The sequence below is a fragment of the Pelobates fuscus genome, chromosome 13 (genome assembly GCF_036172605.1).
Source record: "Pelobates fuscus isolate aPelFus1 chromosome 13, aPelFus1.pri, whole genome shotgun sequence".
Classification (NCBI taxonomy): Eukaryota; Metazoa; Chordata; class Amphibia; order Anura; family Pelobatidae; genus Pelobates; species Pelobates fuscus.
In genome coordinates this window covers 37189664-37208526 of record NC_086329.1, presented here as the reverse complement: position 1 = coordinate 37208526, position 18863 = coordinate 37189664, and the positions used below count along the sequence as shown (strand labels likewise).

The following is an 18863-nucleotide window of genomic DNA, read 5'->3' as shown; positions in this document are numbered from 1 at the left end:
GATCTGACATGTTCTACCCTAACAAGTGTCTCAAGAGGGCTTACCTTAGAGCATTGACAACTGACAGGGCAGATCTCCTGTCAGACCCTCCAGTGTCAAATAACATGTCAGATCCCCCAAAAATCGACTTGATACTCCCATCTCAAGACATTTAAAGGAACAGCATGGTGGGTCTTCTAAAGACATTCTCTTTTGTGGCCTGGAGCTTGTCAAACGTGAACAGAGACGGGGGGATTTTGACAAAATTCTACGTCAAAGAAAATGCAGATGGATTTACAAATTGAACACCCTTAACCCAAGCAGTGGCGGATCCAGGGGGGGGGCAATGGGGCAATTGCCCCCCCCGAGATTCTCCCCTGCCGGCTAATGCAGGGCTGACATTGCCCAAGTGCCAGCCCTGCATTGTGCCTGCAGACCGGGGAGGGAGATCAGTGATCTCCCTCCCCGGTCCGCAGGCACATTGCTGACAGCCGACCGGCAGGGGAGGGAGAGAGGACCCGGGAGCTGGGAGTTACCAGCAGCTCCTCCGGGTCCTCCTCTCGCGAGATTTGGAGCGTTGCCGCGGTTACCACGGCAACGCTCCAAATCTCGCGAGAGTGAACTCTAGCCCTGGAGCGCGGGCTAGAGTTCAGTCCTACCACTGGGACCACCAATGAACCCCACTGGGACCACCATGGAACGAAAGATGTCCCCCCTCCTCCCAGTAAAGGTAAGAAGGGAGGGGGGACATAACATTTATTTAATTTAAAAAAAAAAAAAAACACACACACATTAAAAGAAAAATCCTTCTTATCACACAGACACACATTGCCCCTGCCCCCCATACACACACACATTGCCCCTGCCCCCCATATATACACACATTGCCCCTGCCCCCCATACACACACACACACATTGCCCCTGCCCCCCATACACACACACATTGCCCCTGCCCCCCATACACACACACACACACACACACATTGCCCCTGCCCCCCATACACACACACATTGCCCCTGCCCCCATATACACACACATTGCCCTTGCCCCCATATACACACACATTGCCCCTGCCCCCCATACACACACATTGCCCCTGCCCCCCATACACACACATTGCCCCTGCCCCCATATACACACACATTGCCCCTGCCCCCCATACACACACATTGCCCCTGCCCCCCATACACACACATTGCCCCTGCCCCCCATACACACACATTGCCCCTGCCCCCCATACACACACATTGCCCCTGCCCCCATATACACACACATTGCCCCTGCCCCCCATACACACACACATTGCCCCTGCCCCCCATACACACACACATTGCCCCTGCCCCCCATACACACACACATTGCCCCTGCCCCCCATACACACACATTGCCCCTGCCCCCCATACACACACATTGCCCCTGCCCCCCATACACACACACACATTGCCCCTGCCCCCCATACACACACACACACACACACACATTGCCCCTGCCCCCATACACACACACACACACACACATTGCCCCTGCCCCCCATATACACACACACACACACATTGCCCCTGCCCCCCATATACACAAACACATTGCCCCTATATACACATACACTGCCCCCATACACACACACTGCCCCCATACACACACATTGCCCCTGCCCCCCATACACACACACACATTGCCCATGCCCCCCATACACACACACACACACATTGCCCCTGCCCCCCATATACACACACACATTGCCCCCATATACACATACACTGCCCCCATACACACACATTGCCCCTGCCCCCCATACACACACACACATTGCCCCTGCCCCCCATACACACACACACACACACATTGCCCATGCCCCCCATACACACACACACACACACATTGCCCATGCCCCCCATACACACACACACACACATTGCCCCTGCCCCCCATATACACACACACACACATTGCCCCTGCCCCCCATATACACACACACATTGCCCCCATATACACATACACTGCCCCCATACACACACATTGCCCCTACATACACACACTGCCCCCACACACATACATTGCCCCACACATACACTGCAATACACACACACACACACACTGTAACTGTCACACACACATACTGATCCACACACCTTCACACACACACTGCTAATACACTGTCCCCCTCACACACACACACACACTGCACCCCTCACACATTGCACCACTCACACATACCACTGCTCCTCTGCCCTACTACAGCCCCATTTCCCAGACGACCTCAGGTAAGTTGTCAAACAGTTCTTAAACAGTTTGACTACTTACTCTGGGAGGGGGTCTTGGCATTATTGGCACTATAACCACTACACTGAGCTGTAGTGGTTATTGTGTCTGGATTATTTATTTAAATAATCTACAAGTGCCCCTCCCGAGATCAGGCTCTGGATCCGCCACTGAACCCAAGAGGCTTAAATGAAGGCTTTTCCTTCTTCCCAAATATTTGACCCACTTATAATAGATCTCCATTTATCTCTTATACGTTACATATCTTGTAATCAGTCCGTATACTATATTTTCATTTATTATTTTTTTCAACTGGCCTTTCTATCTATTATAGTGATCTTTTTCAGGATACAATTTATGGTAAATCAATAGCCTTTATTCTGGCATTTGAATTTAGAGTCCTCTTCTTAGTCACTGTTTTTTTTATTTCTATGACTCTTGCTTTATGTGAACCATAACTATTTTTATTTACAACTCATATTATTTTACACTCCTCTAATGGTTGATATGCCTTAAGAGTTGCTTTTCGTTTGGTTACATGCATGATTTTGCAATGTTTTGCTACAATTATAGAACTCCACAGCAACAATGTTAACAAATGTGAATGTAACAACCTTCTTCTGAACGGGCTAGAATTGATATACAATTTTCAATAATATTATTTTTAATATTATGTATTTCACTCATGTATTCATCTTTCACCGCCCTGCATTATGGTTTCACTACAGTTTGTTTGCATTACATCGTGCTCTGGTTCAATCTTAGCACTTCATTGTTTTCTCCGTTTAATAGTGACTATGTTTGATCCTTCCCCCCTCCCGTATCCACCTCCTCCCTGCGTTCTGGACACGGAGACCGTGGCTACCACGCCCACCACCCCTGATTGTTCCGGACTCCTAAGGAGTAACTTGTCACTCTTCTACAGTTAGAACGTCTGATTGGAGGTCCTGTTTGGAGGGGCGTGTACTTACCCCTTTATAAACGAGTCCTTATCTCATTTGCCGGGTAGCTCTTGACAAAGGCGTATTGAACACGCCGAAACGCGCGTCGAGCTGTTAGTAGCCGATGCTATGATTTCTTACTAAGTTTGTTCCTTTTTTTACTTTTACCTACCTGGGTTCTCATGACATTTTTTCTGTGTCCTTTATTATGATTAAAGCTTTGAGGAATTTCGTTAGGCTGCCATGAAGTAGCAGTGAACGGTTGTGGGTTCAGACAGTCAGTCTAGGGCGTTCTAGGTTCTAACTTCACGTTTGGATACTTTTTTGTCTACAAGGTTAGATCTATCATTGTTTTGATTATTCTATTAATGACTATATTACCGGACGTGCCATTCCCATTGTGGTTTAATCCATTAGGGATTCTCTTTACCCTTTACCTCATTGGTAATAAGAGTGTTACTTACTAGGGAGGTTTTTCTTTTTCCTAGACATTTTAGGACTTAGTCTAAGACGCCCCTGTCTATCATTTCAGCCTTGCCGCTTTTTCACTATCGGCACTACAACCACTGCCAGACAACTACTATCCCAATTACGCTTTCTCCTTTAGATTAGATCATTTTGTCAGTTTTATACTGAGACTATTTAGGTGATTCTACTCTGATTGCCTTAAGACAGATACTATTCACTCACCTTTATCTTATACTCAGCTAAGTGACTCTGTAGGTCTAACCTACCCAGGTTTTTATTGGTGTTGGTATTTACTTTATCACTATTTACACACACTGTTTTGATGTATTTAGTACATGTATATCATTATTTTTTCTAATAAAGGTTTATTTACCCTATTTATGTGACGCTTTACTTTGGGAGGTATTTTTCAGTGGGTTGGACTTTCCACCTGTTTTACATAGGTGGATTCTCTACCCCACTCTCTCTGTTTTTCTGTTGTAAGTTTCTGGGGTTAAGCCCCATATACCTCCTGTAACCTTTTTTTAGGGCAGTGGTGGTGGTTTTTCCACCACCTAACCCATTTTTCTTTTTCCTCTCAAAGATCCTGTACAAGTCACATACGACGCATGCTGAATGTGTGTGCTGTGCATGCATAAGCCTTTGCAAGATCCTGCGTGTTTTAAATGAAAGCTGTGCTGGGATATGACGGAGTAGGCAAAAGGGTATGTGTCTTAAACCAGTCATGCAAATTACTGCAGCTGTAATGAATAGTGTGGGGTGTCCCTTTAAATAGTATAGATCGACTGCAGAGAAAGCAGAAGTGACATGTTTCTACGTGTTTGATGGTGATAGTTAAGTGAGATTGTTGGCATATATTATAAAATTCATCAAACACGGTTATTTTCGGTATACAGATCTGTTCATACCAGAAATCTAGTCAGCCATGCAAACAGTCATACTGCACCCTATTGTGGAAAATTCTCATTATTTTAACAGACATCTAGAGTCTCATAATGATTTGGAAGGCAGCCAGTTCATGGAGGGGGTAAGCAGGACTGGGGACAGACAATAGGAGGAGGGAATAGCTGGGGTCAGTGGAAATTAACCAATGATTGTCACTTTCCTTTATGTGGTTTTTTGGGGGGTTTTGGTCTTTACAAGAAATATAATTGAAAGCAATATAGATTTTTTTTATTAAAAATAAAATAACATGCAAACATCCAAAATACAATATGCACCTAGAATGTTTTGCAATTTGTAATCATTTTTTTTTTACATCCCAATATCTAGCTAGCTAATTTCTTCCGCTCCGGTAAACCTATCCTTTTGGCTCCTGTGTGCTGAGTAGCTGGCTCGTTCAATATATTGTCCTAAACGATTGAGGAGGTTGGAGCAATTTTTAAAAAAGAATAATTTTCTTTTTTTTTAAATTAAATAAGGTTATGTTAAAAGGAGGTGATTGAACATCATTGAGTGTCAGAAACAGGACAGAAAGAAACTCAACTTGCAAATACAGGACAGGTCATAACCAGGAAGCATGGAGAAAGTGGCCTTAACGGAATAAAGAAAATTAAATAAATTAACAAATATACAATAATCTAGTTAATGTCAGGGTTCTAGAAACATATATAGATAGTAAGAGTAGCCAAGATCTGGGGTTCCAGGGATCAGATGGTCCCACCAATATCCTCCAGCATGGAGCATAGTGGGTTTTATAAATATCCTGTCTCTTAAAATGCCACTTTCATATACCGTAGACCTAGTATATGCAGAAGAAACTGTGATCTAGGGCCATTTTAGAAGGAAGCGCCTATGATTGATTGGTCAACACAGAACAGGTTTTTTTTTAAATGTATTTTTTGATGCAGGAATGCCCATGGAATGTTATGAGTGAAACAGTTCATAGCATTCCTAACTTTTATATTTGCAGGATGTTATAAGGTTCTGAGCTTGCATCAAACATCAGCTTTGAATGTATCATCACAATGCATGCAGGGCAGCGTTGCACATAACCACAGTCAAATACAATATTTTATTCATATTGATATGGCCTAGAGAAAGTTCACATGTCGTAGACGAATTGAAACGTCGACCATTACTTTTAGGATTTATGTATGAATAAAGAAGATTGATTTTTTTTTTTTTTTTTTAAAGACCTTGAGTGCTAGCATAAAATTTGACTAATATATTAATGCACAGTACAAAATAAAACCTCATTGTTCATATTATTTCCATTTAGTCAATTATGATCACATTAACACGTTTTTTTTCCATAAATTCAAATTGCTTTTTGGTTTTTTTTCTTCTGCTACAATGGTTTATTTGTGATCACAAAAAGGGAACTATTTGGTTATATGGAGGATATTAAGCTGCTCTCTGGATAGATAGGTGCTGCCTCTGCTCCAAAGATTTGGGATTCAAATTAGGTTCTTTCATATAAAACAATGCGGGAGATGTACATTAATGCTTGTGAAACAGTACCAGTATGCCTACGTTTTTAAAAACATTATCATGTTTTGTTGCAGAATGCAGAGTATTGTTAAAGTAGTTTATTGTTTTACAGTTTACCTGTTCTGCTATTTATACTGTATAGTTGCACGAAGGTTACAATAAAAATATTACAATTCACACAACAAAAAAAACAGAGAATTTATACTGACACTTTCCTTACCTACAGGACCCCTATTGCTATGGTTAGGTTACACAGGTACCTGCTGTGGGTCTGTCTATCTCCGGTATGTGGAGATCTTGTCTTTGCTGTCTATGCTGGGACAAGGCTGATATGTGCCCCTCTTTGCCCCCTCCTCTCTGGTGCCCTTATTTCACCCCCCCCTTGAGATCGCGACCCCAGGGCCACAGTGCCACACAGAAAAGCACCTCCTAATGAGTGGCACCCAGGGCAAACACACACACTCACCCCCTGTTAGTATGCTACTGCCTACAACTTCCAAGATGCTTTGCCAGTATTCTGGCCTCAAGACCATTATGGGAAATAATATGCAGTGCCAAAGGTCTACCCCTGAACTAGACCCAGGCATTTCCTCCATCTCGGAGATTGGCTAGGATTCCATTGGTGTTGTGTAAGTATTGTCATCTTGGCCCTGGCTGGATAGATGATGTTAAGTAAAGACGTACAATTGACATCATCTGTATGACTTTCCCTGCTCGGCAGAAGGACGTAGCCTTTGCCATTAATTTTTTGGGGGGAGACTGTACCGTGTAATTGCCACCCATTTGGTGAAAAAATACTTTTTTATATTTCCCCTACACCATAAAATGTTTGACCATATCTAGAGCATTCCGAGGGCCTTTCAGATTTCCTCCTGCGTGCTAAGTGTCTGTCAGTCGTATAAACATTGTATATCTAATAATATCACTGAGCAGAGTCATCCCTTTCACTTTATCCTCTGTTTATAACAGCAAAATAATTCACGTGTTTTTTTCTCAGAAACAAGATATTTTATCACAGCATGTTCCAAGACTTTTTTAAAGTAGTCTTTTGTCTTCTTTTCTTTATAAAACGGTAACCTGGTTTGTTGTGGTTTATTTGGTATTCTCTTGTAGAAGTGGTCAAATTTCATGGAAAATTGAGGAAATTGTTGAGAAAAGACCAGGGAATTGCAACTCTTTGGCCAAAATAGCCAAAAGTATCTCTCTTAGCCTAGAACCTGCAATTGTTTTTCTATAATACCCCACAATTCTAGCTTTAGTGAACAACCAAATCATGGTATCTCTTGGAATCTCACAGTTAATGTTATTTTATGTTTCAGTGTTTCTTTTATGGTCATACATCTTCTCGTAGGCCCATTTGATGTCCATTTTGTGTATTTTATGAGCACATTTAGGAGATCAATCACTTTGTTTATGCAGCCCTAGTCAAACCTTCCCTGGCTGAGACTCACACAGCCTTCCTAAACACTTCCTTTAAAAATATAGAAATTTATTGCACAATGTGTTTAATTTATAAGCGCCTATCTCCTTTTATTTGCCTGGTAGACCCTGCAGCAGCCTCCTGTGTGTGATCATATAACTTTTATATATTTTATTTAGTTTCTGCTCCCTGTCATACAACTTTATGTTTAACATTTGGTTTAGCAAATTTGGTTTAAAAAAAACAACTAAAAACATATGGTGTATTTGATGGACAGATCTGTTTGATTGCCTCCCATAAATGCTCATCATGCACTTTTTTTTCAGACTGCAGTGATGACTCCCTCCCAGATCCTCCCACCTCCTAGACAGCATACAATTTAGATTCATTCTGGAGCTGCATTCTTTTTTTTTTTGTATATATATTTTTTTGTGTTTGTGTTTATTATACATTATCCTCCATAACCAGTAACCTGTGTTTATTATACATTATCCCCCCATAGCCAGTAACCTGTGTTTATTATACATTATCCCCCCCATAGCCAGTAACCTGTTTATTATACATTATCCCCCCATAGCCAGTAACCTGTGTTTATTATACATTATCCCCCCATAGCCAGTAACCTGTGTTTATTATACATTATCCCCCATAGCCAGTAACCAGTGTTTATTATACATTATCCTCCCATAGCCAGGAACTAGTGATGTCCCTGACGGTTCGCTGGCGAATAGTTCCTGGCGAACATAGCTTGTTCGCGTTCACCACGGATGGCGAACTTATGCAATGTTCGGTCCGCCCCCTATTCGTCATCATTGAGTAAACTTTGACCCTGTACCTCACAGTCAGCACACACATTCCAGCCAATCAGCAGCAGATCCTCCCTCCCAGACCCTCTCACCTCCTAGACAGCATACAATTTAGATTAATTCTGAAGCTGCATTCTTTTTTTTTTTTTTTATTCTTTTTTTGTGTTCGTGTTTATTATACATTATCCTCCATAGCCAGTAACCTGTGTTTATTATGCATTATCCCCCCATAGCCTGTAACCTGTGTTAATTATACATTATCCCCCAGAGCCAGTAACCTGTGTTTATTATACATTATCCCCCCCACAACCAGTAACCTGTGTTTATTATAAATTATCCCCCCATAGACAGTAACCTGTGTTTATTATACATTATCCCCCCCACAACCAGTAACCTGTGTGTATTATACATTATCCCCCCCACAACCAGTAACCTGTGGTTATTATACATTATCCACCCATAGCCAGTAACCTGTGTTTATTATATATTATCCCTCCCATAGCCAGTAACCTGTGTTTATTATATATTATCCCTCCCATAGCCAGTAACCTGTGTTTATTATCCATTTTCCCTCCCATAGCCAGTAACCTGTGTTTATTATACATTATCCTCCAATAGCCAGTAACCTGTGCTTATTATACATTATCCCTCCCATAGCCAGTAACCTGTGTTTATTATACATTATCCTCCCATAGCCAGTAACCTGTGTTTATTATACATTATCCCTCTCATAGCCAATAACCTGTGTTTATTATACATTATCCCCCCATAGCCAGTAACCTGTGTTTATTATACATTATCCTCCCATAGCCAGTAACCTGTGCTTATTATACATTATCCCCCTCATAGCCAGTAACCTGTGCTTATTATACATTATCCTCCCATAGCCAGTAACCTGTGTTTATTATATATTATCCCTCCCATAGCCAGTAACCTGTGTTTATTATCCATTTTCCCTCCCATAGCCAGTAACCTGTGTTTATTATACATTATCCTCCAATAGCCAGTAACCTGTGCTTATTATACATTATCCCTCCCATAGCCAGTAACCTGTGTTTATTATACATTATCCTCCCATAGCCAGTAACCTGTGTTTATTATACATTATCCCTCTCATAGCCAATAACCTGTGTTTATTATACATTATCCCCCCATAGCCAGTAACCTGTGTTTATTATACATTATCCTCCCATAGCCAGTAACCTGTGCTTATTATACATTATCCCCCTCATAGCCAGTAACCTGTGCTTATTATACATTATCCTCCCATAGCCAGTAACCTGTGTTTATTATATATTATCCCTCCCATAGCCAGTAACCTGTGTTTATTATCCATTTTCCCTCCCATAGCCAGTAACCTGTGTTTATTATACATTATCCTCCAATAGCCAGTAACCTGTGCTTATTATACATTATCCCTCCCATAGCCAGTAACCTGTGTTTATTATACATTATCCTCCCATAGCCAGTAACCTGTGTTTATTATACATTATCCCTCTCATAGCCAATAACCTGTGTTTATTATACATTATCCCCCCATAGCCAGTAACCTGTGTTTATTATACATTATCCTCCCATAGCCAGTAACCTGTGCTTATTATACATTATCCCCCTCATAGCCAGTAACCTGTGCTTATTATACATTATCCTCCCATAGCCAGTAACCTGTGTTTATTATACATTATCCCTCCCATAGCCAGTAAACTGTGTTTATTATACATTATCCCTCCCAAAGCCAGTAACCTGTGTTTATTATACATTATCCCCCATAGTCATTTATCGTTGGACCTAGGCAGCATGATGTCTTAGGCCTGCCCAGAGAGTGAGTGAGTGAATAATATAATATATATGTTCAGAAACATATTAGTAATATATGTAAATCGGGTTCATGCAAAGAGGGTGAAAAGGTATTAAAGAAAAACACACTTATTGCATCAAATTTTCAAAGCCAAACTTTTAAAAGCTTTCCTCATTTCTTTCTTGGGATGAGGAATATATCGGTTGTAGACTGAGGATTTCCATCTGCCCAATCTTTTAATAATATGCACTGGAGTGTCAGTGTTGGAGGAGACCGAAGCTGCCCCTATTCTAAATGAAAGACCCGAGACATGGATACAACCCAATCTTAGGAGTAGTGTTCTGATGTAGAAGATTAATTTAGCCGTAGTCAGAGGGATTCAGTGAGAGAGTGGTGAAATGTGTGTGGCATGACTGAGTGTGGGTAAGTAAGAGTCAAGTTTTTTAACTGTGCACTAGTTCTAGGTGGGATAAAGTGGTTTAGCGGATTGATGAGTAGTTTGGTTCGTTTTAGAGGTTTGTAGAGAAAATATACAGTGATCATGATTTTTAGCGATATCCAATATTTTTAAGGTGGTCTCAAACAAACATAAAATGCTATATAAAATGTGTGGGAATATCGAATAGTCGTGTACAGTAAATCAGAGAGGGCTCAGAATATCGAACCATCGATCGGTAACCTGGATAAAGTAGGGGGTCTATCTGTTTTATTAAATACGCGGTAATATGCTTTTAATGGGATAGGACGTTAGGAAAGGTGTGTGATTGGGATAAGTGGTTGTGGCTGTATTTACCTTATCCTGGGACCGACCTGGCTCCTAAGCTTGAGCCGCGCGTGGCTGGATCACTCGGGCCTCCACACGAGCCGCATGCTGCTTGATCTCCTCTTCTGACTTAGCCGCGTGCACTGACCGCAGTGATCGGTCACGTGGCCCGCCTGGCACTAGGAGCACGGCTCGAGTCACGAGCTCGCTCTTAAAGGGGCAGTGGGAGCCAAAAGTTGATTCAGGCTCCCATTGGCCCACGTCATTCCAGCAAACTTTTTGGTGGCGTAGGCATGACGTGGGCCAATCACTGGTGTAACAGTAGTGTACATTACAAAAAAAACTAGAAATTTGACTGTGAAATTTTGACTGCAGAAAAAACTCACAGGCACTCCAATTTTCAAGCCGCAGGCAGATTTATTGTGACAGAATGCAACGCAACGTTTCGACTGGAAAGGTCTTTTTCAAGCTTGGATTATTGTACTGGGATTGCTGGTCCTGCTCTGGAGCACCCTTGGCCGCTGGGATCGAGTGCGGTTCTCACCACTTACTCTGTGAAATAATAGCAGTCAATTTCCTTCACACGTGTGCGTTTCAGGGCCTGCCAGGGCACAGTGTCACACCAGTGCAACTCATATCTGGTGTAACAGTAGTGTACATTTAAAAACAAAATACAGGGGGCTTGTTGTCACCTTTCGGGGACCCTTGGTGTTGTACGTGGCTGGGTGGAGGAAGAGACCTTCAATGACATCAGTGAGGACAAGGAACGGGACATGGCTAGCTTGGTATCCAACCTTGTGCAAATGGGGAGTTTGCGGTTGTGCAAATGGACTGTTTGCGGTTGTTTGCGGTGCGTTAAACGGAGAGTTTTGTCTGTCACTGTGAAGCGGGCGTAACCCTTACACTACCTGATCGATACAACATCATAGCACGTTATTCCAAACAATTTAGGAATGTTAGTTGATTTATGCCCTTTATGGATTAAAACCAGACTCTGCATCAACTATGTAATTTTCCATGGGAGTTTTGCCATGGATCCCCCTCCGGCATGCCACAGTCCAGGTGTTAGTCCCCTTGAAACAACTTTTCCATCACTATTGCGGCTAGAAAGAGTCCCTGTGGGTTTTAAAATTCGCCTGCCTATTGAAGTCTATGGCGGTTCGCCCGGTTCGCCCGTTCGCGAACATTTGCGGAAGTTCACGTTTGCCGTTCGCGAACGGAAAATTTTATGTTCGCGACATCACTAATGACAGTAATAAATAAAATATGCAGTTTTTTCCCTACCTGCCTCTGATGTAATCACTGATGACAGAAGTATGAAAGTCCCTAAATTGTAAATTAGATATCCCTAAAACAATTGTTACAAATACAGTACTAGTTGCAGATACATTTGATTACATTTGACTAGTGATATGGTATTTTTCTTAAAGCGGAACTGTCATGCCGAACTTACTTTTCCCAAATCGCTTCCTCTTCTCTTCCTCTCTCAGGATCTGTTATTCATTTCTTCTTGTCTGTTTTCTTTAAAACATAAGACAAAGTATGGACTATTATGTATATTTCCTATGCCTGACCAGCTATGACCAGCGGAGGAACAAAGTGTGCTCCATTTCCTGTGGTCAGAGCAATTTTCCCACAATTCTTACCTTTCCTCGTGATCTCGCGATGCCTCCTTTCATTTAGACAGAACGCCGGCGAAACTACCGAATTTCGTCCTAACCGAATGAGAACAGTTTGTTCATTCATGTTAGGACAACAATTGGTACTTTTAGGTTGGTTCAAAATTTCATTCAAATAAATGAAATTCCGATCCGTGCTGCGGCTGCACCTTGCAGCTGCTTAGTAGATAGCTCTCTAATTCCCACGTTATTAGGGAGCTATCTACCAAAAGGCAGAAAACTACTTAGTATTAGTAATAAATCTGCCCCTACTCGCTATATCACGAGTAGGGGCATGTCTAGTAAGCAGTGAGCAGCCTGGGACTCACTGTTTTAAAAATAAATAAATAAATATACACCCCCCTTCCCAATAAATGAACCCATGATTGGGCATCTCTTAACTAGCCCCCGCAAGTAGGGGCTATTCAACTAAACGGGGGACATGGGGTCCCCCTTGGCCTCCACCTGCTGCTCATGGCCCTAAATTACAATAAGGGTGGGGGGGGGACCTATGGTTCTCCCCCTGGTCCCCACCCATGAGTGGCGGGTGGGGGCTTAGTGTCAAAATACCCTCCTTCCCAGGTAACTAGGGGTCAGTGTTTGTGTGTTCGTCTGACATTTCTGTTCATTCATTCGTCTCCTGAATAATGAATGAATGGACAAAACTCCTGTCTGATTTTTGGACAATAGCGATTGCCCAAGAGTTTAACTGGGCATGCGCGTGAATTTCACAGCGCTATCTAGTGTGGCCAGATGACGTGTCCCACAGAGCCTTCATCAACCCACACAAAGATGGCGGCGCCCAGGACCTAGGTCCAGGCACAAAGTAAAGGTTTTAAAAAAAGGTAATATGGGGGCCATGACAGTGCCGCTTTAACCCCTTAAGGACACATGACATGTGTGACATGTCATGATTCCCTTTTATTCCAGAAGTTTGGTCCTTAAGGGGTTAAAGGAACACTATAGCTTTGTATTCCTAACGCTATAGTGTCCCTATGCACTAAGGTGATTTTCTATACCCTCCCCGGTGTTGGAAGGGTTAAAAAACCTTTTAACACTTACCTCTTTCCAGTGCTGAGGTCCCTCCATGCTGGCTCCGTCTCCAGCATCGGCAGTCGGTAGGAACCTAATGCATATGTGCTTCGAGCACCGCGCATGTACATTGATCTTTCCCCTTAGGAAAGCATTAAAACAATGCTTTCCTAGGGGGGATTTGGAGACGCAGGATGTCCTCATGCACAGTGTGAGGACGTTAATCGTGGTTTCACGTGAAACATCAGGAAGCATCTCTGGTGGCTCTTCTGGTTGGCTACAAATACAAAAAGAGAAGTCCTGCGCTTAAGCAGCAAGGACTACAACACACATCAGCCCCAATATATAGTAAAAACCAAAGAAAAGAAAATGTTACTTGCGCTTTCTCCTTAATCCCTATGTATATTTAGACAAATGGAGGTCATTTAGTTGCTCCAATGGCCATTGGAGGGATGCCCGCCTGCCAACGTCAAGGCAGACCCCCCCTAAGCGGGTCCCAACACTGACCCTTCAGCCTGCTTCCTTGAGCTTCTGGCAAAGATATCTCTAATGAGACAGAAAGGGGTATTTTTTATATACACCCCTTTACTTATTAACCCTTAATAGGGAACACATGGGATGGGTAGCAGCATTGTAACCAGGCTGTGTGATACAAAGTAAATACAAATACAAAAAGAGAAGTCCTGCGCTTAAGCAGCAAGGACTACAACACACATCAGCCCCAATATATAGTAAAAACCAAAGAAAAGAAAATGTTACTTGCGCTTTCTCCTTAATCCCTATGTATATTTAGACAAATGGAGGTCATTTAGTTGCTCCAATGGCCATTGGAGGGATGCCCGCCTGCCAACGTCAAGGCAGACCCCCCCTAAGCGGGTCCCAACACTGACCCTTCAGCCTGCTTCCTTGAGCTTCTGGCAAAGATATCTCTAATGAGACAGAAAGGGGTATTTTTTATATACACCCCTTTACTTATTAACCCTTAATAGGGAACACATGGGATGGGTAGCAGCATTGTAACCAGGCTGTGTGATACAAAGTAAATACAAATACAAAAAGAGAAGTCCTGCGCTTAAGCAGCAAGGACTACAACACACATCAGCCCCAATATATAGTAAAAACCAAAGAAAAGAAAATGTTACTTGCGCTTTCTCCTTAATCCCTATGTATATTTAGACAAATGGAGGTCATTTAGTTGCTCCAATGGCCATTGGAGGGATGCCCGCCTGCCAACGTCAAGGCAGACCCCCCCTAAGCGGGTCACAACACTGACCCTTCAGCCTGCTTCCTTGAGCTTCTGGCAAAGATATCTCTAATGAGACAGAAAGGGGTATTTTTTATATACACCCCTTTACTTATTAACCCTTAATAGGGAACACATGGGATGGGTAGCAGCATTGTAACCAGGCTGTGTGATACAAAGTAAATACAAATACAAAAAGAGAAGTCCTGCGCTTAAGCAGCAAGGACTACAACACACATCAGCCCCAATATATAGTAAAAACCAAAGAAAAGAAAATGTTACTTGCGCTTTCTCCTTAATCCCTATGTATATTTAGACAAATGGAGGTCATTTAGTTGCTCCAATGGCCATTGGAGGGATGCCCGCCTGCCAACGTCAAGGCAGACCCCCCCTAAGCGGGTCCCAACACTGACCCTTCAGCCTGCTTCCTTGAGCTTCTGGCAAAGATATCTCTAATGAGACAGAAAGGGGTATTTTTTATATACACCCCTTTACTTATTAACCCTTAATAGGGAACACATGGGATGGGTAGCAGCATTGTAACCAGGCTGTGTGATACAAAGTAAATACAAATACAAAAAGAGAAGTCCTGCGCTTAAGCAGCAAGGACTACAACACACATCAGCCCCAATATATAGAAAAACCAAAGAAAAGAAAATGTTACTTGCGCTTTCTCCTTAATCCCTATGTATATTTAGACAAATGGAGGTCATTTAGTTGCTCCAATGGCCATTGGAGGGATGCCCGCCTGCCAACGTCAAGGCAGACCTCCCCTAAGCGGGTCCCAACACTGACCCTTCAGCCTGCTTCCTTGAGCTTCTGGCAAAGATATCTCTAATGAGACAGAAAGGGGTATTTTTTATATACACCCCTTTACTTATTAACCCTTAATAGGGAACACATGGGATGGGTAGCAGCATTGTAAACAGGCTGTGTGATACAAAGTAAATACAAATACAAAAAGAGAAGTCCTGCGCTTAAGCAGCAAGGACTACAACACACATCAGCCCCAATATATAGTAAAAACCAAAGAAAAGAAAATGTTACTTGCGCTTTCTCCTTAATCCCTATGTATATTTAGACAAATGGAGGTCATTTAGTTGCTCCAATGGCCATTGGAGGGATGCCCGCCTGCCAACGTCAAGGCAGACCCCCCCTAAGCGGGTCCCAACACTGACCCTTCAGCCTGCTTCCTTGAGCTTCTGGCAAAGATATCTCTAATGAGACAGAAAGGGGTATTTTTTATATACACCCCTTTACTTATTAACCCTTAATAGGGAACACATGGGATGGGTAGCAGCATTGTAACCAGGCTGTGTGATACAAAGTAAATACAAATACAAAAAGAGAAGTCCTGCGCTTAAGCAGCAAGGACTACAACACACATCAGCCCCAATATATAGTAAAAACCAAAGAAAAGAAAATGTTACTTGCGCTTTCTCCTTAATCCCTATGTATATTTAGACAAATGGAGGTCATTTAGTTGCTCCAATGGCCATTGGAGGGATGCCCGCCTGCCAACGTCAAGGCAGACCCCCCCTAAGCGGGTCCCAACACTGACCCTTCAGCCTGCTTCCTTGAGCTTCTGGCAAAGATATCTCTAATGAGACAGAAAGGGGTATTTTTTATATACACCCCTTTACTTATTAACCCTTAATAGGGAACACATGGGATGGGTAGCAGCATTGTAACCAGGCTGTGTGATACAAAGTAAATACAAATACAAAAAGAGAAGTCCTGCGCTTAAGCAGCAAGGACTACAACACACATCAGCCCCAATATATAGTAAAAACCAAAGAAAAGAAAATGTTACTTGCGCTTTCTCCTTAATCCCTATGTATATTTAGACAAATGGAGGTCATTTAGTTGCTCCAATGGCCATTGGAGGGATGCCCGCCTGCCAACGTCAAGGCAGACCCCCCCTAAGCGGGTCCCAACACTGACCCTTCAGCCTGCTTCCTTGAGCTTCTGGCAAAGATATCTCTAATGAGACAGAAAGGGGTATTTTTTATATACACCCCTTTACTTATTAACCCTTAATAGGGAACACATGGGATGGGTAGCAGCATTGTAACCAGGCTGTGTGATACAAAGTAAATACAAATACAAAAAGAGAAGTCCTGCGCTTAAGCAGCAAGGACTACAACACACATCAGCCCCAATATATAGTAAAAACCATTGGCTGTCAACTAAAAGATGTGTAGGTAAAGTTTTTTTGGTGACAGTCTGAATATCAATGTATGTCAAGCTGTTTCACAAGCTTGCTGTGTAGCTACATTAAGTGAGCAACGCTTGTCTTTCTGTAAATCAAACAGATCAATGTTCAGATCACGACATTGTTTTGTACATTTATGGAATTTATGGATGTTATTTTAGTGCCTGTTATGCCAAAAATTTTAATAAATTCCTTTGAAACCCAAACCTATAAGTGCCTTAAATTATATTGATACAATTAAGATTAATCTCAATAGTTATTGCTCCCCTCTCTCCAATATATGCTCTAGTGATTAACTAACCTTTACGGAATAGGCAGTAGAAAAAAAGGCTTTGTTTGCCGATATGTTTGTGTAGATAATTTCAGCTGGTGGACCTGATCAACGTTATTAGAAGATCACCAAGTAATTGTGATATTATGTTTATTTTGTAGGGTAACCGCTGATTGTATCTGAAAACGTCTTACTACATCATTTGTGACAAGGAAAAGGAATGTTTTCAACAGCTTACGAACAGACTTTGGAAATGGAAGGAGATATTTGCGATGATGAACGCCTATGTTCTAGGCCGCAGTCAGTTGGAAGCAACGAATGGTGTTCAGAAGAAGACACCACCAGAGGGACATGTTTGAAACCATCAGGAGATGAAGAACAACATTCTAGCTTGGAGTATCCAGATCCTAAGCATGATGAAGGTATTAATGCAAAATATAATTTCATTGCAATTTTTTCCCCTAAACATTTTATTGTTTTAACTTATTTTAACAACTTCTGGAATAAAAGGGAATCACGACGGAATATTTCCGTCATGTGTCCTTAAGGGGTTAAATAACAGAAGTATAGTGGATGTTTTGGTAACTTTCCCACACCATATGGAATATTGCAATTGACAAAACAAAAACGAATTGTAAGAACAAATAACTTAAACAGTATTATATTAATTTTAACAAATAATTAGAACAATAATTATACTATAAATATAACTAGATATGTTATCTACGAGAGAAAACTAAATAGAAAAGAAAAAATATTCATAAAGTGGAGGTTTCCGCACAGAATTTGTAAAGAAAAACAATATGTATATTAAAAAATATAACCTATACGGGTTCTACACTGGAGTGCAAATTTCATGCCAAAAATAGCCAGGAGAGAAGAAGTATCAAAATCTGTAATTGTTGTCTAAAATGTGCAACTTTCCTGTAATCCTCTTGATGTTATCAGTTTAGTGATTATCCCTGATTTGGGGGGGGGGGGGGGGGGGGGGGGAATTAGTCTTAATGAATGGTTTGAATTGTTTAGTTTGATAATTGAGGTGTTCATCTTGATTCAGTAACATACAGTTGTCTTGTCTGCATTCCTGGTGCAGAGGAATGTAGGTGAGGGAAGAAGGGGGAGGCTAGTTGATTTGTAGCCAGTGGCTTGTGAGTTGGTGAATGTAGAAAGTGGGAGGAGATGAAGGAGGGGGCACAGTGTGTGTTCAGGGGGCTTCCTGAGCATTACTAGTCTTGTTCAGGGTCAATGCATCTATAACAAAGGAGACTTACCGTGTTTGACACAAAGACATCTAAACACTCTCCTCCCAAGCCAAGATTGTCCTTCACTGCACTTTAATCAAGTCTTACACTCTTGTGAGCGAAGTCATGTGGATTGTCCGCTGGGTATTCAAAGCTGTAAACAAACTGCTCATTTGCACCCTTGATAAAGACAAAGAGATTGCGTTAGTTTTTAATTGGGGGGGAGGACATATACAAGGTTATTCACTAAAGAAATTGAATTTAAAATGTTAAATTAAAAATAGCTGAAATGGAAAGATTCTAACAGCTATGCATTCAGTTCAGCTAATCTGGC

At 42.0% G+C, this 18863-nt stretch overlaps 1 protein-coding gene across 1 annotated transcript in view; it reads left to right on the top strand.

Annotated features, from left to right (window-relative positions):
* PLEKHG3 (pleckstrin homology and RhoGEF domain containing G3) overlaps positions 1-18863 on the top strand; it is a 131830-nt gene that overhangs the window by 33692 nt on the left and 79275 nt on the right. Inside the window, exon 2 of the mRNA XM_063440204.1 lies at positions 17450-17710. Within this exon, the coding sequence (XP_063296274.1) occupies positions 17509-17710 (202 nt within the window). The 5' untranslated portion in view covers positions 17450-17508. The remainder of the gene's footprint in view (positions 1-17449; positions 17711-18863) is intronic.